The sequence below is a fragment of the Pituophis catenifer genome, unplaced genomic scaffold (assembly GCF_029215685.1).
Source record: "Pituophis catenifer annectens isolate HBS135680 unplaced genomic scaffold, rPitCat1.0.hap2 SCAF_10, whole genome shotgun sequence".
NCBI lineage: Eukaryota > Metazoa > Chordata > Lepidosauria > Squamata > Colubridae > Pituophis > Pituophis catenifer.
In genome coordinates, this window is record NW_027256890.1 from 8,983,384 (window position 1) to 9,004,142 (window position 20,759).

The 20,759-nt window shown below is 43.6% G+C and overlaps 1 protein-coding gene across 1 annotated transcript; it reads right to left on the reverse strand.

The window, feature by feature from the left end:
• Positions 1-15,921: 15,921 nt before the first annotated feature.
• Positions 15,922-20,254, reverse strand: GP1BB (glycoprotein Ib platelet subunit beta). The gene is made up of 2 exons (XM_070951224.1): positions 20,205-20,254; positions 15,922-18,458 (listed from the first exon to the last, which is right to left on the reverse strand). The coding sequence occupies exon 2, from the start codon at positions 18,448-18,450 to the stop codon at positions 17,845-17,847; it is 606 nt and encodes a 201-aa protein (XP_070807325.1). The 5' UTR covers positions 18,451-18,458; positions 20,205-20,254; the 3' UTR covers positions 15,922-17,844.
• Between the last annotated feature and the right edge of the window lie 505 nt (positions 20,255-20,759).

A 20,759-nucleotide genomic window follows, 5' to 3' on the forward strand; every position in this document is an offset into this window, starting at 1 on the left:
ATGGGCATTTCCTCCTTTTAAGACTCCTGCAGATAAATGAATTTCAAAGTCAACACCCCGGCAGATAACTAACAATAAACCAGACAGCTCATCAATCCTAATGAATGGACCGCTGGCAGTCCTGAGTTAGGGGCAAGGAACTTAACAGTATTTGAGACCATCTCTCTCCTTTTTTAAAAAAAAAATCCTCTGATTTGCAGGTTTTAGATTAGATTAGATTAATAAGAGTTGGAAGGGACCTTGTAGGTCATCTAGTCCAACCCCCACCCCCCCACTCCGCCGCCCAAGCAGGAGACCCTACTCCATTTCTGACAAATGGCAGTCCAATCTCTTTAACAGTTTAGCAATTTAACAGTTTTAACAGTTTGGCTTTTCTTAATGAATTCAGGACCAGGTTTTGGGTAGACAGGCTCAAATCATGGAGCCAAATATAGTTGTGGTCCTACAACTATTTGTTTAGTGGCCATTTGAGGTTACAACGGCAATGACAAAAGCGACTTATGGCCACTTTTCACACCTCCGACCATTGTAGCATCTCTGTGGTCACGTGATAAAAATTCAGATAATTGGCCACCGGCTCCAATTTATGACGGTTTGCAGTGTCACAAAGTCATGTAATCCTCTTTGGGGAAGCCAGATTCACTTAACAACTGTGTTACTAACTCAACAACTGCAATGGTTCACTTAACGTCTACGGCAAGAAAAGTTGCAAAATGGGGCAAAACTCACTTGACCACCGGCTCGCTTAGCAATGGAAATTTTGGGCTCCATTGTGGGTTCGTAAGTCAAGGACTGTCTATAATCCCTTCCTCAAACAGCTTTGGACATTCTTCCTGCTGAGGTAAATTCTAATATATTTTTTTCGCTCCCCATCTTCTCTCTCTCTCTTTTGAACACCCGAAGGTGTCTTAAAACCTTAAGTTCAGCGGTCCCCCTCCCCAAAGGCATGTTCTTTGAGGAGACACCCCATCCTTCCAATCCTCCTTGCTTTTCTCTCCAAAACACCCTCATTTTTAAAAGTTTCCCTCCACCACCACCACTTGACATTCCGCAGGGTTTCAAAAATCCACAGAGGGGGGGGGAAATATTGGGCCCCTTGTTTTTGTTTTGCGTTGAAGTCGAGATAACCTTTGGCGTTTGAAATGATGGAGTGCTCTTTGACCTTTCCTGATGACCTTGAGCCAGCTTGTGATTCCACAGAAGGTAAAGCTATTTTGGCGAGGGTCCGAGGAGTGGGTGAAGGTAGAAAGGTTTCAGTTACATGTCAGCTGAGGCTGCAGGGCTGTTAGGAAAAGGCTTGTAAGGCTATCTTCTTTGATCGAGAATAGCTTGGAGGGGAAAATGTTCCTACAGCAGAAGGCGGCCTCCAGCCGATTAACAGATTAACAGAGTTGGAAGGGACCTTATAGGTCATCTAGTCCAACCCCCCCCTCAAGCAGGAGACCCTACACCATTTCTGACAGATGGCAGTCCAGTCTCTTCTTGAAAGCCTCCAGTGATGAAGCTCCCACAACCTCCGAAGGCAACTTCTGTTCCATCGGTTGATGGTTCTCACTGTCAGAAAATTTCTCCTTATGTCCAGGTTGAATCTCTCCTTGGTCAGTTTCCATCCATTATTCTTTGTCTGGCCTTCAGGTGCCTTGGAAAATAGCTTGACCCCTTGATCCCTTTTCTTAGATCAAGATTGACTTCCTTGAAAAGATCCTTTTAATGGGGAGGAAGTTTCAATTCAAACTCAGGAATTTCAGATTTCCTGGAGAGTGGAATTGTCCAAGGTCCCTTTTAATCCATCTCATCCTAGGCACCCCCTTTTTTTTTCTTTTTTTTCTTTTCTTTTTTTTTTTGAACTATTACCATCTGGCAGACGGTACAGGATTAAAAAAAGCCAAGGAGAAATAGGCTGAAAAACAGCTTCTACCCCACAGCAGTAACTATATTGGATTCTAGTACAGTTATCGTGCAATATTAATGCAACATCAGGAGGTTTTAATTCAGTTGTATAGAATGTGAAGGATGTGTGTTTTTGTTTTATTTTTATAGTTTTTTTTATGTGTAATGTACACTGAAGATGGCATTTAGAATATAGAATAACCGAGTTGGAAGGGACCTTGGAGGTCTTCTAGTCCAACCCCCTGCTTAGGCAGGAAACCCTACACCACTTCAGACAAATGATTATCCAACCTCTTCTTAAAAACTTCCAGTGTTGGAGCAGCCACAACTTCTGGAGGCAAGTTGTTCCAATGATTAATTGTTCTCACTGTCAGGAAATTCCTCCTTAGTTCTAAGTTGCTTCTCTCCTTGATTAGTTTCTACCCATTGCTTCTTGTCCTGCCCTCAGGTGCTTTGGAGAATAGCTTGACTCAGGGGTGAAATACTCCCGGTTTGGACCAGATCACCCGATCCGGTAGCGATGGCGGCGGGTGGTTCGGAGAACCGGTAGCAAAAATCCCTGCACCCCCCCCCCCACCATGCTCAGGTGAGCTGCACGATCATCAGAGGCTTTTTTTTTACTTTTAAAAGCATTTTTTCTACAACTCCTTCCCCAAAAAAATGCTTTTAAAAGTAAAAAAAAAAGCCTCTGATGATCGTGCGGCTTAGCTGGGATCGTCAGAGGCTTTTCAAAGCATTTTTTTCTGCAACCTTTTCTGCTGAAGAGGTGGTTATAAAAATGCTTTGAAAAGCCTCTGCCGATCAGGCAACACAGCTAGGATCGTCAGAGCCCTTTCAAAGCATTTTTTTTAACCATCTCTTCCGCTGAAGAGGTTGCAGAAAAAAAATGCTTTAAAAGTTTCTCTGACGATCCCAGCTGAGTTGCCTGATCATCAGAGAGACTTTTAAAGCATTTTTTTCTGCAACCTCTTCAGAGGAAGAGGTGGTTTAAAAAATGCTTTGAAAAGGCTCTGACAATCCCAGCTGTGTTGCCTGATCGGCAGAGGCTTTTCAAAGCATTTTTTTTGCATTTGCAGAAAAAATGCTTTGAAAAGTAAAGTAAAAAAAAAAAAAGTTGGCCACGCCCACCCAGTCACATTAACCCCCCCCACCAAGCCACGCCCACAGAACCAAATTTTACATTTCACCTCTGGCTTGACTCCCTGTTCTTTGTGGCAACCCCTGAGATATTTAATTTCGTTGTAGGAGCTGCAATGACAATAAAGTTAAGTTAATTAGTGATCCCTCTACCAAACCTGGTTTTGAGCTGCCTCGCTTTGTCTGGACAAAATTGAACAGAATTCGGTGTGATCCTGGAAGTAATGCCTCTGCTCGTTATCGGTGTGGCTGGGCAGATTCCCCTTGTTGCAATTGTGGTGCTGATAGGCAAACTATTAAACATATTGTGGGATATTGCCCATAATGTGCATTCTCTGGCTCCTTCGAAGATCTGCATGAAGCCACACCAGAGACGATCAATGGAATACCTGAATTGGTTCTCCAGTTATGAGCCCACTGCCATAGCCCCATAGACATTTTGTATAAAATAACGTGGATTGTATGTATGTGTTTACTTTTCTTCTGTCATGTTCTCATCATACGCTGAATAAATAATGGAAAGTAAATAAAATGGGATTCTGGGCAGATGCAAAACAAAATGGCGACCTTCAGAGGTATCTTTATTTTAGAAATTGTCTCGGGACCTTCGTAAAGATCCCAGAAACATCCCTAGAAGATTTGAATGATAGTTGCCTGCACCCGGGGGTGGGCTTCAAAAATTTTAGCAAGGGGTTCTCTGCCTGGTTGCTGGGTGGGCGTGGCCATGGTGGGCGTGGCCTAGTCAGCACCATGGCGGGGTCGTTTTTGCCCTCTCCGGGCTCCGAAGGCTTTCCTTGAGCCTCCGGGAGGGCGAAAATGGCCTCCCCAGGCTCCGGAAGCCCTCTGGAGACCAGAAATGGGAACTTCCGGTAGACCCATTTTTCATCCTCCCGGAGCCTCCACGAGTGTCCTGCACTTACCTGCATCCAAAACAAGATGCGTGGGGATTCCTGGGAGGGGTGGGGCAGGTGGGCGGGGCCAGTCAGGAGTGGGATTTGGGGGTTCTCCGAACTTCACAGAATCTTAGCTAGAGGTTCTCCCGAACCCCTGCACCCCGCTATTTTTCCAGAACAAAATGTTTTTATCCAGAAAATCCAGAATAGACGGGGTGCCCGAAGCAAACCCACATTTGCTATGGAGTCTGATGAAAACTTAATAGTTGTACCCATAGAAAAGTTTCTGTGCCGTACTAATTGATTTCCCCCAAAATATCTAAGTGGAGATTTTTGGAAACCGTAAACTGGTAAACGTTTTTATTTCATCAAGCTGGCCTGACCTAAATCATCTCCTCTATTAAATTTAAATTTTAAACATAAATTTTAATCTGTTTAATTATGGGGTATTTTAAAATTCAGCCTAAATTATTTAATTTGTTTTAATTTATTTTAAATTTTGTATTTCTGTGTTTTATCTTCTGGCTGTTCACCACCCTGAGTCCTTCGGGAGAAGGGCGGTATAGAAATTTAATAAAATAAAATAAAATAAATAAAATAATACGAGAGGGCAGTACTTTCATGTCTCACTGATGGTGAACCTCAAAACAAGTTTGAAAACAATCAGCCCTCACACGAAGGAAAGAAAACGGCACCTGACCGATGCCACGTATCTCAACGAAATTCACTCCTCGACCACCATTTCAGGCTTATTCTATGTTTTCCACACAGGGCGGCTGCCCATCTCATGTCTTTTACTCCCTCAAGTGGTCCCATTAAAGGACAATTTTCCACCATGCTGGGAGGTCTCTAGAACATCTGGACCACGAAAGGCTACGTCAAACTTCTGAGAATAGTTGCCTTCAGAGAACGGGTGATAAAAGGAGGAGGTCGCCGTGTTTTTCCCTCAGAAATTAAGAAATCAGGGTGGTGTACTTGAGAAGCTGGTGGGAAACCGATCATAACAAGTGCTTTCCCACTGACTGTCTACTTTATTGGGTAACATCTCGGATTTCCAAGAAGGACTCATGTTCCTCCATCAAACACACATTGGTACGATTTGTCACTGAACTCTGAGAAGCTCGGCTATTTGGAAAATATTTAGCCCTGGCTAGGCCCACCCTCAACGCCCAATACTTTTCAACAACTACCGGAGTCACAATTCTGCAGCACAGTCTCCAGCTCAGGGACAGACACACTCAATCTGTTGTGTCTGAGCTGCCATGTTAAATTTCCCACAGTGTTTCTAGACCAGTGATGGTGAACCTTTTTGACACCGAGTGCCCAAACCGGAACGCATGTACATGTCACGCTGGCCGGCACGAGCATACCTGTTTTTTGCCCATTTTTGGGCTGTTTTCAGGCCATTTTTCGGGCCGAATTTGGGGCCTTTTCAGGCCGTTTTTCAGGCCAAAAATGGCCCTGAAAAAGGCCCAAAAAATGGCCTGAAAACAGCCTGAAAAAATGGCCCAGAAAACGGCCTAAAATGGCCTGGAAAACAGCCTGAAAACAGCCCCCAAAAACGGCCTAAAAACAGCCTGAAAAAATGGCCCAGAAAATGGCCTAAAATGGCCTGGAAAACAGCCTGAAAAAGGCCCAAAAAACGGCCTAAAAACAGCCTGAAAAAATGGCCCAGAAAAACGGCCTAAAAATGGCCTGGAAATCAGCCTGAAAAAGGCCCCAAAAACCAGCCTAAAAACAGCCTGAAAAAATGGCCCAGAAAACAGCCTAAAAATGGCCTGGAAAACGGCCTGAAAAAGGCCCCAAAAACCGGCCTAAAAACAGCCTGAAAAAATGGCCCAGAAAACAGCCTAAAAATGGCCTGGAAAACGGCCTGAAAACTGCCCGAAAACGGCCTGAAAAACAGCCTGGTTTTTGGCAGTTTTTCAGGCCATTTTCAGGCTGTTTTCTGGCGCTCCGGCGCCTGTGTAGAGCAGCTGGCAATGGCGCACGTGCCCATAGAGAGGGCTCTGCGTGCCACCTCTGGCACGCGTGTCATAGGTTTGCCATCACGGTTCTAGACCAATATTACACCGGTAGCATTGTGGGAAATTCAAAATGGCGGCCACTCATGCAGATAGTCCTTGACTTATGACCACAATTAAGCCCAGCATTTATGTTGCTAAGCGAGAGAGTTAAGTGAGTTTTGCCCTATTTTATGAACTTTCTTGCTACAGTTGTTAATGGCATCACCGAAGTTGTTAAGTGAGTGACAAGGTTGTTAAGTGAATCTGGCTTCCCCATGGACTTTGCTTGTTAGAAGGTCGCAAAATGGGATCGCATGACCCCTAGGACATGGCAACTGTCATAAATATGAGTCAGTTGCCAAGTGTCTAAATTTTATTCCCTTGTCCATGGAGAGGCTGCAACGGTCACTAAGTGTGAAAAACGATTCTAAGGCACTTTTTTCTGTGTCGCTGTAACTTTGAACTACCGCTAAACAAATGGTTGTAAGTTGAGGATTACTGGTATCAGTCACGAGTTGGCAGGAATTACACCAATTGCGTGAAAGAGTCATTTGGAAATGTGTTAAACACACAAACTAGGGGACCTGTCAGGAATAACAACTCAATAGGTTCCTTCCTTTCATGTTTTAAATTGCAAGAAAAAATAAAGCAAGCAAATACAGTAAAAGGTAATCACTACCGTGTTTCCCCAAAAATAAGACCCTGTCTTATATTTTTTGAACCCTGAAATAAGCGCTTGGCCTTATTGCCATGCGCTCAAAAGCCCGATTGGGCTTATTATCAGGGGAGGTCTTATTTTGGGGGAAAACAGGACAAGACGGAACTTGTATATATCTGTCTACTGATAGGTACTCAAGGTCACTGAAAATCATTGAAGTTCACTAGCGAAGAGATAAGTCTCACTTGCTACCCTTTTATGCACATAAGGTAAAGGTAAAGGTTCCCCTTGCACATAGGTGCTAGTCGTTCCTGACTCTAGGGGGCGGTGCTCATCTCCGTTTCAAAGCCGAAGAGCCAGCGCTGTCTGAAGATGTCTCCGTGGTCATGTGGCCGGCATGACTCAACGCCAAAGGCACACAGAACACTGTTCCCACTAAAGGTGGTCCCTATTTTTCTACTTGCATTTTTTACGTGCTTTCGAACTGCTAGGTTGGCAGAAGCTGGGACAAGTCACGGGAGCTCCCCCCGTTATGCGACACTGGGGATTTGAACCGCTGAACTGCCGACCTTTCGATTGACAAGCTCAGCGTCTTAGCCACTGAGCCACCGTGTCCCTTTATGCACATAGATGCACCGAGAATGAACAGTAATTCCAGAAAAACTTGAAACGGCCCAAATGGTCCGATTTGAAATTATCCATTGGCCTCCGTGTGCTAATATCAAGAATTCATATCACCATTTTCCTTCTGTGTTGCTGGTGGATATGGGGCCTGTTTCTTTGCACACTATGCAAACGCATTATTGGATTTAAATGTGTTTGATGGAAAAGTCACAACAGCTAGGCTCTTGCATAAGCCACAAGCTGTGATTTAGAGGCTGTAATAGTTAGGTTTCCCCCTCCCCACACGTGTCAAGCCCAAGTCAACCAAGGGAAGGGAAGAGAGAGACAGACACAGAGAGAGATATAAAGAGAATAACAGAATAACAGAGAGGGAAGAGAGAAAGAAGGAGTGAGTGAGTGAGTGAGTGAGTGAGGGAAGGAAGGAAGGAAGGAAGGAAGGAAGGAAGGAAGGAAGGAAGGAAGGAAAAGAAAGAAAGAAGGGAGGGAGGGAGGGAGGAAGAAGAGGAGGAGGAGGGAAGACAGGAAGGAAGGCAGGAAGGAACGCAGGCAGGGAGGGAGGGAGGGAAAAGGGAGGGAGGGAAGGAAGGAGAAAGAAAGAAAGAATGAAAGAGAAAGAAAGAAAGAAAGAAAGAAAGAAAGAAAGAAAGAAAGAAAGAAAGAAAGAAAGAAAGAAAGAAAGAAGGAAGGAAGGAAGGAGGGAGGGAGGAAGAGGAGGAGGATGGAAGACAGGAAAGAAGGCAGGCAGGAAGGAAGGCAGGCAGGAAGGAAGGTAGGCAGGCAGGCAGGGAGGGAGGGAGGAAAAAGGGAGGGAGGGAGGGAGGAACGAGAAAGAAAGAAAGAAAGAAAAAAGAAAGAAAGAAAGAAAGAAAGAAAGAAAGAAAGAAAGAAAGAAAGAAAGAAAGAAAGAAAGAAAGAAAGAAAGGGTTTTCTGTTAAGACAATAGTGCCCTCTGCTGACTACAAAAAAGAACAATTTAGCTATTGGTCAGACATGAATTCTAATTTTACTGTATTTTAAAAACATTTTGAACCCTTGCTCTGTTAATAGCTTCTCCCCATTATTGATTTGTCCCACTGGGACTGAGTGGAAAACATTTGAATCTCACCACTGGCCACCCAATAAAACTTTAAGGTAGAATTTAAGAGCCAAAGGACTTCCAGATTTTTAACATAATAAAAAAGTGAATTTTTTTTTTAAAAAAATCAAAGTTAGCCACAGAAGCAGGCAATCTATAACTCAACAACAATTCTTAGCATTTTTTTTATAAGCATGAAGAATGATGGGACTTGGGAGTTGAATAGAACATAGAATCTAAAACAGAATAAAATGCAGAATACGCGAATCGTCTACGAGAATAAAAGTACTTTCTTCTTTAGCCACACAAGAGCAATTGTCAAGTATTTTTCAACCATCCACATTTTGAAACAGGTGCTTCAACAAAGTCATAATCAAAACTCTGCAACTTACACCCACAAATAGAGCAACTATTTATTTACTTATAATGTGCAAGCCTTCAAACGGTTTACCTTTTAAACAAGCAACATTTTAGAACCAAAAAGCAACTTTACCAAAACAAATACTTTACAAAGGGTGGCGTGGGCCGTTGTAAATTGTTTATTATGACAATTTATTATGACAAATTGTTGTCATAAAACCACTATCCTAAAACACTGTAGCAGTGCGATTAACTAGGATTGACAATGTGAGAACACACTTTTTAGTCAACAAATTGTTTTAAAACGCAGAACGACAGAGAATGAATGTCTTCCATAATACAGCTCTTCTAAAGCCAGAGAAATAAAGACTTGTGTTCCAAAAGGAATTGTAAACATTTTAATAGGGAAAAAAATAATATCCTACCTTGTTAGCAATCGGAGCCAGCAACAACAGCTTCAATATTGAGGTAAAGTTTAAAATGGAGAATTCACTTCTGATACAGGTGAAACCTATTAGTCTCTAATGCCAACTCTAAAAATGTCTAAATATGTTCCATTAAAGCCAGAGAAATAAAGACTTGTGTTCCAAAAGGAATTATAAACATTTTAATAGGAAAAAAAACCAATATCCTACCTTGCTAGCAGTCAGAGCCAGCTACAACAGCTTTTGAGGTAAAGTTTAAAATGGAGAATTCACTTCTGATACAGGTGAAACCTATTAGTCTCTAATGCCAAGTCTAAAAATGTCTAAATATGTTTCATTCTTTGCTTATTCTGCTATCTTTTTATGCTTCCTAAATTTTGGGAAACCAATTATCAGGAAAGAAGAAAACAAACAGCAGTTCTACTCTAGAAAAGCTGGGAGTTTCTATACTGATGCTTTAATTGCTTCCCTCACTGAATTTACTTTGAAGTTCTTCATCGTTATCTGGCAATTGGTGGCACCTGGCTGAGGTCCTGAAGGCTTTGGAAGCTAAGTAGGCTTGGGCCTGGTTAGCACTTGGATGGGAGATCAGTAGGTTAGCACGGTACAGGACGATTTGGGAAGATACTGAGAAGTATCTCAGGAAAAGGCAGTACAAACCAGGTTTATGCTATTGCCAAGATATTTCATGAAAGTATCCATGGCTGCTTCAACAAAGTCAGATTTAGGGTGAACTGAGGACTCTGCTCTTCCTTTTTCTTTCTTTCTTTCTTTCTTTCTTTCTTTCTTTCTTTCTTTCTTTCTTTCTTTCTTTCTTTCTTTCTTCCTTCCTTCCTTCCTTCCTTCCTTCCTTCCTTCCTTCCTTCCTTCCCTCTTTATCTCTTTTCCTTCCTCCCTCCCATTTTCTTTTTCTTTCTTTCTTCTTTTCTTTTTCTTTCTTTCTTCTTTTTTTCCTTCCTTCCTTCCTTCCTTTCTTTTTTCTTTTTTCCTTCCTTCCTTCCCTCTTGTTCTTTTCCTTCCTTCCTTCCTTCCTTCCTTCTTTCCTTCCTTCCTTCTTTCCTTCCTTCCTCCCTCCCTCCCTCCCTCTTCCTCTCTTTTTCTTTCTTTCTTTCTTTTTCTTTTCTTTCTTTTTCTTTCTGTATAGCAACATTTGCAAGTGAGTTCATTCCAGACCCAATTTGGAGACAGATTCCTAAAGAGGGAGAATTATGGGAATATTTAGAAATTATTCATTGATACTTAGCAACAAGAGAGCAAATGTCCAGAAGGGGATTTAATTATCTGATCATTGTGGGATCCCTGGTTCGCTATGAACTTGGTTGTTTTCTTGCAGACATTCCATTACCCAACTAGGTAACATCATCAGTGCTAGAAGGGAGTCGGGTGTGTGGAGAGGAGGATTGTGGGGTCCTTGGTGCTCTCTGAGCTTGGCTGTTTTCTCGTAGACATTTGCAAACCCCACTCACTACTAGCACTGATGATGTTACCTAGTTGGATCATGAAACATCTACGAGAAAACAGCCAAGCTCAGAGAGCACCAGGGACCCCACAATTCAACCCTGAGCTACAAATACTCTCTTCTGTTGATATCCGATTGTTTTTCTCACAATGCCGAAAAGGACTGTACTTTTAATTTAAATTATATTCGTCTAATTGTAAACGTTGGAGGGTTTAGGATGTAGGTTCCATATAATCCTTGCGCACGGTCACTCATGCCCTAGTTATCTCCCGTATGGACTATTGTAATGCTCTCTACATGGGGCTCCCCTTGAAAAGCACCCGGAGGCTCCAACTGGTCCAGAATGTAGCCGCACGGGTGATTATGGGCACAGCTCGTTACGCCCATGTAACACCTCTCCTACGCGAGCTTCACTGGCTCCCGGTGGTCTTCCGGGTGCGATTCAAGGTGTTAGTTATCACCTTTAAAGTGCTCCATGGCTTAGGACCTGGGTACCTACGAGACCGTCTTTTGCCACCAATAGCCTCCCACCAACCAGTTCGTTCTCACAGGGAGGGACTACTCAGGGTACCGTCAGTCAAATTATGTCGACTGGCGACTCCCAGGGGGAGGGCCTTCTCTGTGGGGGCTCCAACCCTTTGGAATGAACTGCCCCCGGAGATACGGAATATCCCTGATCTCCGTGCTTTCCGCCGTGCTCTCAAGACCCTGATGTTCCAACAGGCGGGGCTAAACATACGAACATGTGAATGATTTTTTAAATGTTATCTAATTCTGGGTTTTATTTAATTGACCAAACTAAGTAATAATTTTAATTAGCAATTTTATGATGTTTGTGTGTCTATATTTTTCTTGACTGTACACCGCCTTGAGTCCTACGGGAGAAAGGCGGTATAGAAATATAATAAATAAATAAATAAATAAATAAATAAATAAATAAATAAATAAATAATTAATCCACTTGGCTCGAAGTGGATAAAAGTCTTCAAATAAGGAGGCCCAAGCAAGAGGCTGTAATGACAGAGAATGTCCCCCGGCCAACCCTTTCGTGAACTTCCTCTTCTATTGATCAAAACGTTGGGCCAATCTTCATTTGTTTCAACCCAAAGCTGAGAGCCGGAGCTAAAACAGCTTGTAACAAAGGGAGTGGATGGGTGAAAAGAAGCAATAGAGGAAGAAGAATCATTGGGGGGGGGGAGAGAAAAAGACTTGTATTGTCTCCGTCTCTTTTCTTTTCCCTCTTGCACACACAGTTGGAATGTCCTGCAAATGTGCTCGGCGTTTGCCTAGCTAACTACAGAAAACAATGTGAGGTTTGGTAGACGCTGATGGATCGTTGATGTACAAGATAAATGCCCGAAGAGCTGTAGAATTGTAATTACACGGACGTTTTCCACACAGGCCGGCGCGGGCCTATTATTTGACAAAGAAAGAGACGTGGCTTCTTGCTTCCTTAGGCAGATAAGAAGAGAAGGCCCCGCAGTCATCAGGTAAACAGAGGCCAACAATGGCCGGCCGTCACCGGATTGACCTAGCACCCAAAAATTCCTCTTGCCAAGACAATAGACTGGATGTATACTCAGAAAAAGAACTAGTCACTTTTTCTACAGGGACTGAATAGCCCATGAAGAGATGGCTATCGCCCAAGAGGAGGACGCAAGTTGAGCAGACAATGGCCAGGTCTTCAGCCCAAGAGTCATCCGTCACAGGGGAACAAAAGCTGTTGTCAATCCCACAACAGGCAGGTCCTCCAGGCATGTCATCCGTGGCTCGCTCGGGCTGACAAACTCAACAACTCAACCGAGTTTCAACTTGGAACTAAAGGAAGACAGAAATGCCCGGTGCGATTGAGATGCCCGTGTTATTTCCTGTTGGAAAGTCATTCAATGCATTTCTCTTGTAGCTTTCCACAGACGTTCCTAAGATAGGTTTCAGCGAGGTAGATCAGCAAATTTGTGGGTAGACTTTGAGTCCTTCCTTCCTTCCTTCCTTCCTTCCTTCCTTCCTTCCTTCCTTCCTACCTACCTTCCTTCCTTCCTTCCTTCCTTCTTTCCTTCCTTCCCTTCCCTTCCTTCCTCCCTCCCTCCCTCCCTCTTCCTCTCTTTTTCTTTCTTTCTTTCTTTCTTTCTTTCTTTCTCTTTTCTTTCTTTTTCTTTCTGTATAGCAACATTTGCAATTGGGTTCATTCCAGACCCAATTTGGAGACAGACTCCTAAAGAGGGAGAATTATGGGAATATTTAGAAATTATTCATTGATACTTAGCAACAAGAGAGCAAATGCCCAGAAGGGGATTTAATTATCTGATCATTGTGGGATCCCTGGTTCGCTATGAACCAGTGAGGTGTGTGGGGACAACCATGTCCTCACTCTTGTCATTAAGGGAGTTGGAGCAGGGGTGAAATCCGGCAGGTTCTGACAGGTTCTGGAGAACCGGTAGCGGAAATTTTGAGCAGTTCGGAGAACCAGCAAATACCACCTCTGGCTGGCCCCAGAGTGGGGTGGGAATGGAGATTTTGCAATATCCTTCCCCTGAAGTGGGGTGGGAATGGAGATTTTGCAGTATCCTTCCCCTGAAGTGGGGTGGGAATGGAGATTTTGCAGTATCCTTCCCCTGAAGTGGGGTAGGAATGGAGATTTTGCAGTATCCTTCCACCAGGAGTGGGGAGGGAATGGAGATTTTTACAGTAGCCTTCCCCTGCCACGCCCACCAATCCACGCCCACAGAACCAGTAGTAAAAAAAAAATGGATTTCACCACTTGTTGGAACCTCACAACAGGATGTCCAGCGTGAGTAGGGGGTTGGACTAGAAGACCTCCAAGGGTCTCTGTTCTATTTTCTAGGTTCTAGTTCAAGAAAATTTGCAACACAACCTTTGGCTGTTTGGGCACATGAGCTTGGCATATACACTTTTTACCTCTTTGGGTGGGAGGGGTGGGTCTCCTGTAAATTTAGTTCCTTCACCCTCCTCTCCGATTTCCCCATCTTCTGTGGGTCACATTTGGTGACTCTCTGCTTATTTTTCTGCTGTCGGGGAAAAAAATGCCCCAGAATAGAACTGAACCTTTCTCCCATTAATCAAAAGGAGCAAGCTTTCTGTAGGGACGCACAAAATTGCTATGTTTTCTCCCTTAGTGCTGAAAGGAGGTCAGCAGGAGGCCGGGACAGAAGTGGGGAGGGGGCAGAGGCCTGGTCCAGCCACCCCCACCTCTAGTTAGATTAACGTTTTATTCAGAAGCCTATTTATCAAAGTCAAGAGCATAGCATAAAGTGGCACCAGAAGGGGAAAAAAAGGGGGGGTAGAGAAACCTATCTGAGTAGCCGAGACTTATCATTTGGTTTCTCTCCATCCATTACTCTGGCTTAATTTTGTCCCACAAACAGGGGTAAAATCCAGCAGGTTGTGACAGGTTCTGGAGAACCGGTAGCGGAAATTTTGAGTAGTTTGGAGAACCGGCAAATACTACCTCCGGCTGGCCCCGGAGTGGAGTGGGAATGGAGATTTTGAAATATCCTTCCCCTGGAGTTGGGTGGGAATGGAGATTTTGCAGTATCCTTCCCCTGGAGTGGGGTGGGAATGGAGATTTTGCATATCCTCCCCCTGGAGTGGGGAGGGAATGGAGATTTTGCAGTATCCTCCCCCTGGAGTGGGGAGGGAATGGAGATTTTGCAGTACCCTTCCCCTGGAGTGGGGAGGGAATGGGGATTTTGCAGTATCCTTCCCCTGGAGTGGGGTGGGAATGAGGATTTTGCAGTATCCTTCCCCTGGAGTGGGGTGGGAATGGAGATTTTGCATATCCTCCCCCTGGAGTGGGGAGGGAATGGAGATTTTGCAGTATCCTTCCCCTGGGTGGAAATGGAGATTTTGCAGTATCCTTTCCCTGGAGTGGGGTGGGAATGGAGATTTGCAATATCCTTCCCCTGGAGTGGGGTGGGAATGGGGATTTTGCAGTATCCTTCCCCTGGAGTGGGGTGGGAATGAAGAATTTGCAGTATCCTTCCCCTGCCATGCCCACCAAGCCACGCCCACCAAGCCGCACCATGCCCAAGCCACGCCCACAGAACCGGTAGTAAAAAAAAATTGGATTTCACCACTGAGTCAAAGGTACTAGGGAGTGAGAGTTCCTTATTTCTACTATGGATATATTACAGGCTATATATTATAACAGGATATATTTTATATGTATGTATGTATGTATGTATGTATGTATGTATGTATGTATGTAAATATGTATATATATATATATATATATATATATATATATATATATATATATATATATATATATATATATATATATATATATATATATATATATATATATATATATATATATATATATATATATATATATATATATACAGGATATATTTTATTTTCTTAAATGAAAAAAGTATAATATTGTGCCCTGGGATAGTTGTTCTATTGTATTCATGAATGGACTAGAGACGTTTTATAATTTTTCTCGGCTGTCTGCAGACCGTTGTTTTTTTATACATTATTTGTATTACTAAAATACAAAAATTATCTTGAGAAAGATGGGGGAAAAACAACCAAGAAAATGCCACCTTTTCTGCAGACTGTTTTTTTTGTACAAAATCAATGTCGGCAGGTTCTATAACAGAGCCGTTGTGTCTGAAATAAAATCTTTTTTTTTCTCCGGCTATGATAGAGAGAGAGAAAGAAGTTAGCATTTGTCCTGGCAAGGAAGACAACAATTTGCTAATAAAATGAAAAAAATGAAAATGTTTGGAAAAGAAAGTGTAATGGGGTTTGAGCGCCCCCTTCTGGGGACAGAGAAAATACTTTTCTGGAACTGAGATTTTAAAAAGATTTTTTTAAAAAATCAAATTGACATACATTGAAAAAGGGGGAGAGAGACAGAGAGAGATAGAGACAGAGACAGAGAGAGACAGAGAGAGACATACAGAGAGACATACAGAGAGACAGAGAGAGAGAGAGACAGAGACAGAGTCACAGAGAGAGAGATAGACAGAGAGCGAGAGAGACACAGACAGAGAGACAGAGACAAAGACAGAGAGACAGAGACAGAGACAGAGACAGAGAAAGAGACAGATAGACAGACAGACAGAGACAGAGTCACAGAGAGAGAGACAGAGAGAGAGAGAGAGAGAGAGACAGAGACAGAGTCACAGAGAGAGAGACAGACAGAGAGAGAGAGAGAGACAGAGGCACAGAGAGAGACATAGACAGAGAGCGAGAGAGACAGAGACAGAGAGACAGAGACAAAGACAGAGAGACAGAGACAAAGACAGAGAAAGAGACAGACAGACAGAGAGAGACAGAGAGACAGAGACAGAGAGAGAGAGAGACAAAGACAGAGAGACTTTTATAGAGAGACAGAGAGAGGTTTAATAACTGCATTTTAATAACTTGAGATTAAAATTAAGGTTTAATAAACCGAAGCTAATCCAGATTGGAGGGGAAGAAGGACCGTATTAATACGTTGAAGTTTTTTAAAAAGCAACAAGTTACCACGTGGCATTTAACAGAGTAAAAATAAACACGGAAAGATTATACAGGCAGTCCTTAACTTACAATTACAATTGGAACTAGAATTTCTGCCGTTAGGCAAGACAGTCGTTAAATGAATTACTACAGTTATTAAGTGAATCATGCAGTCAGTAAGAGAACAGGGCTTCCCCCACTGACTTTGCTTGCCAGAAGATGGCTGAGAAGGTCTCAAATTTTGACCCCGGGATGCTGCAGCTGTCCTAACTGGAGGCCACGAGCCAAACGCCCAAATGGTTTGATTACATACAGATACAGATTAACAGAGTTGGAGGGGACCTTTGTAGGTCATCTAGTCGAACCCCCCGCCCAAGCAGACCCTACACTGTTTCAGACAGATGGCAGTCCAGTCTCTTCTTGAAACCTTCCAGGGATGAAGCTCCCACAACTTCCGAAGGCAACTTCTGTTCCATTGGGTAACTGTGAAAACTGGTTGTCAATTACTTTTTTTTCAGTGTCGTCGTAACTTCGAATGGCCACTAAATGAATGGTTGTAAGTCAAGGACTATCTGTACATAATATAGGGGGCATCAGACATGAGGGGGGGGGGCTCAATCACCAGCCCCAAACCATTTTTCCCCCAATTTTAGGAAGACTCTACAGAGTTTAAGTACCAAATGAGGATCCAGCAAATGGCAGCTTTTTTCCATGTTGTCATTCCACAATTATGTTTATCCATCCCAAATGTTCTGCGTAGAAGCTTCTTCTTCTTCTTCTTCTTCTTCTTCTTCTTCTTCTTCTTCTTCTTCTTCTTCTTCTTCTTCTTCTTCTTCTTCTTCTTCTTCTTCTTCTTCTTCTTCTTCTTTTTAAAAAAAGGCAAGCATCTTCCAAATTCTGCCTAGAACTCCCAAGGTTCTCCAAGGAAATAAGGCATTTGGGAAAAAAGCTATTCCTGTGTGACGATCAGTTGATACTGTCCCCAAAAGTGCTTTTTTCAAAAGGCAGCTGGATTTTCTTAGTTTGTTTCCTTGAAGACCTTTCGCTTCTCATCCCAGAAGCTTCTTCAGTTGAAGAAGCAGCTTCCTGGAACTGAAGAAGCTTCTGTTGTGGTCCGCCATCAGCTGGCGGAGCTGGCAGCGGAGTCAGACAGTGAGGAGGCTGGGGAGGAACATGGGCCAGTCCTGGAGGCTGAGAAAGGCTCAGATGAGGGCTCTGAGTCAGAGGCAGAGATGGGGTCAGCGCCATCTGGGAGTTATGCACGGACTCTGGAGCCTCCAGAGTCGGACATCAGAGAGGCAGAGGAACAGGAGGGGCCTGTTCTTAGTGCGCGCATGCGCAGAGCTGCCAGAAGGCAAGAACATTTAAAACAAAAGGGAAAACTCAGGAGTAAAGCCTGGAGATTATTGTCCCGTCCCATAAAGGCTTAAAAGAGGAGCATAGGCACGTGGGCTCTTTGCAGGGAAGCAATGTTGTTAATTCTGTTCCCAGTCGGCATCTCTGTTTGATTTTGGACTCCGTGTGGCTTTGTCAAGTTGGTCTTTGGAAGCGTGCCAAGGGAGATAAAGGTGGGTGATTATCCCGAAGGACTTCTCCCCGAAGGACTTTTTGCAGCTAATTGGGACTCAGCTGTGAATGAACGTAATTCACAGCTGTGGCAATAAAAGAGGTTTTGGGGACTACTCATGTGTTTTAATGACTCAGGAAGCCTAGATCACAACAGCTTCTTGGATGAAAAGCAAAAGGTCTTCACAAGGGGGAAAAAAAAAACTAAGGAAGTTCAGTTGTCTTTTGAAAAACACCTTTGGGACAACCATGACCTGGATGGTTGAGAATCTCCACGGACCATCAGTCAATACTGTTCTTACGAGCGCTTTCCCATGGATCTATATTCTCATAAAACTCCACCATTGACCTCCTGGCTTCCTTGGCTATCCGCTGGAATCTGCAAATGTAGAAGACCACCAGAAACAACAAGATGGCCTGCACCAGGATGAACACAAAGAGGCAGATCTGGGCCACCAGAGCCACACCGCAATACCAGGACTGGCAGGTAGAGATGATCTCATCTTCAGACAGGTAAGTGATAATCCGACCTTGAAGATGGGCAGGAGTGGAACACACCACATCACGATACAGAGTCCGATTCTCTTGCCATTGTAGCCAGGAGCGGAGGTAGAGGATGTTACAGGTACATTCCCAAGGATTGCCCCGTAGGTAAACAGCCTGGAGGTTGTGCAGGTTGTCGAAGAGACCTTTGGGGATGAAGGTCAAATAGTTGTTGTTGAGATAAAGCTTGTTTGTCGAGGATGAGAAGGAGAGCGGGATCCTGTCGTCCGTGAGATCGGTCGACATGCAGTCGACGATGTTGGCGGCACAACGGCAAGGGCGGGGACAGTCTGGGGCGACAAGAGGGAGCAAGGTGAAGATGAAGAGGAAGCCGACGAGACTCATCTTCGACTCTGAAAGGCACAGAAATCAATTCAATTCAATGTAGTTTCAATTCAATTTCAATTAGTTTCAATTCGGAAATCATTAACTAGAGATAAACATAGTTTTAAAAAAACTCCAGAACTATAAACTTTCTCCCAACTTCTGCATCCTAGAACAGGTGTAAAAAAAAAATGTTAGATAGAACATCAAAAGATTGTCCATCCTTGGGGCGCCTACAATGGCTTGCCTTCAGAAGTTGTGGATGCTCCATCACTGGAGGCCACTGCAGACAATGGATCTTAATTAAATCGAGACTTAATAATACTATTACTTCTCCAATAATAATACAATTCTTGTAAGGTATAAAATTGAAGTTTGAACGAAATGCTCTTCCTCAAGATAATTTGAATTGAGTTAGATGAGACAATTGGTTTAGATTAGAGTTGCTAGATCATAGTCTAACAATGTCTAACAAACACAATCCAACAAAGAGAAAGACTAGGGGTGACATGAGAGAAGGCTTCCAATATTTGAGGGGCTGCCACAGGGAAGAGGGAGGTCAAGCTATTCTCCAAAGCACTTGAAAGGCAGGACAAGAAGCAACGGATGGAAACCAACCAAGGAGAGAAGAAACCTAAAAATAAGGAGGAATTTCCTGACAGTGAGAACAATTAACCAGCGGAATGACTTGCCTCCAAAAGTTGTTGGATGTTCCAACACTGGAGATTTGCAAGAAGAAATTGGACAACCATTTGTCTGAAGTGGTATAGGGTCTCCTGCTCAAGTTGGACTAGAAGACTGTCTCGTCTGGACTATTGTAACGCTCTCTACATGGGGCTCCCCTTGAGGTGCACTCGGAGGCTCCAAGTGGTGCAGAGTGCGGCCGCGTGGGTGGTTATGGGAGCGACGTGGAGTTCCCATGTAACACCTCTCCTGCGCGAGCTGTACTGGCTCCCGGTGGTCTTCCGGGTGCGCTTCAAGGTTCTGGTTATCATCTTTAAAGCGCTCCATCGCTTAGGACCTGGTTATCTACAGGACCGCCTGCTACCACCAATAACCTCCCACTGGCCAGTACACTCCCATAGAGAGGGGCTCCTCCGGGTGCCGTCGGCCAAACAATGTCGACTGGTGGCCCCAAGGGGGAGAGCCTTCTCTGTGGGGGCACCTAGGATCTGGAACGAGCTCCCCCCGGAGATACGGAGGATCCCAGATCTGCGCACCTTCCGTCGCGCGCTCAAGACTTTCTTATTTCATCAAGCTGGCCTGGCCTAAATCTTCTCCCCTTTTTAAATGTAAATTTTAATTTGTTTTTAAATTATGGGGTATTTTAAATTTGTCTCAGTCAAATTATTTAATTCGTTTTTATTCTATTTTAAATTTTTGTATTTATGTATTTTATTCTGTGGCTGTTCACCGCCCTGAGTCCTTCGGGAGTAGGGTGGTATAGAAATCCAATAAAATAAATAATAAATAAATAAATAAATAAATAAATAAGACCTCCAAGGTCCAACTCTGTTATTCTATGTTCTATATGAGCGATGTATATTAATGGCTTGATCAAAGCCTACCATGGAAAGATGCAACGTTCAAGTACTGGGCATCTCTTAAATGAAAGACACACAGAGTCGGAAAAATACTTGTCTATCTAACAGGCTGAAGATCTCCAGATGATCTCCTCAAATGGTCAAGGTAGACCACTCATTTGACCCGATGGCCAAAATTGCTGTATAAGTGAAAGAAAACCACTTATAAGGACTTATAAATTGAGGACTTACCTCTCTGTACGTCGCGTCCCTCTGGAATGAGACGTGAAGGACAACTGGCTGGTAGAGCAAACAGCAGCAGAAGTTGAGTTGATAAACCTCCATGCGTGTTCCAGAAAGATAAGGGGAACGCTTGTTCTCCTTAGTCATTCTCTGGAAATCCCTGGAGGTTTACCCTCTGACGGGGCCTTTTTTTTTCTTTTCTTTTCAAGCTGACATCTCTTGAACATCCCGTTTCAAAAAGTTTTGAATGCAAGCTAAGTTGGAGTTGTAACAAAGCCTATGGAGGGGAGTCCAGGAATTGTGTTAACTTCCCGGTTAGTCACTTCATGATTGAATCAATTGGACGCGGTGGCTCAGTGGCTAAGACGCTGAGCTTGTCAATCGAAAGGTCAGCAGTTTGGCAGTTCGAATCCCTGGTGCCGCCTAATGGGGTGAGCTCCCGTGACTTGTCTCAGCTTCTGCCAACCAAGCAGTTCAAAAGCAGGTAAAAAATGCAAGTAGAAAAAATAGGGACCCCCTTTGGTGGGAAGGTAACAGCGTTCCGTGCGCCTTTGGCGTTGAGTC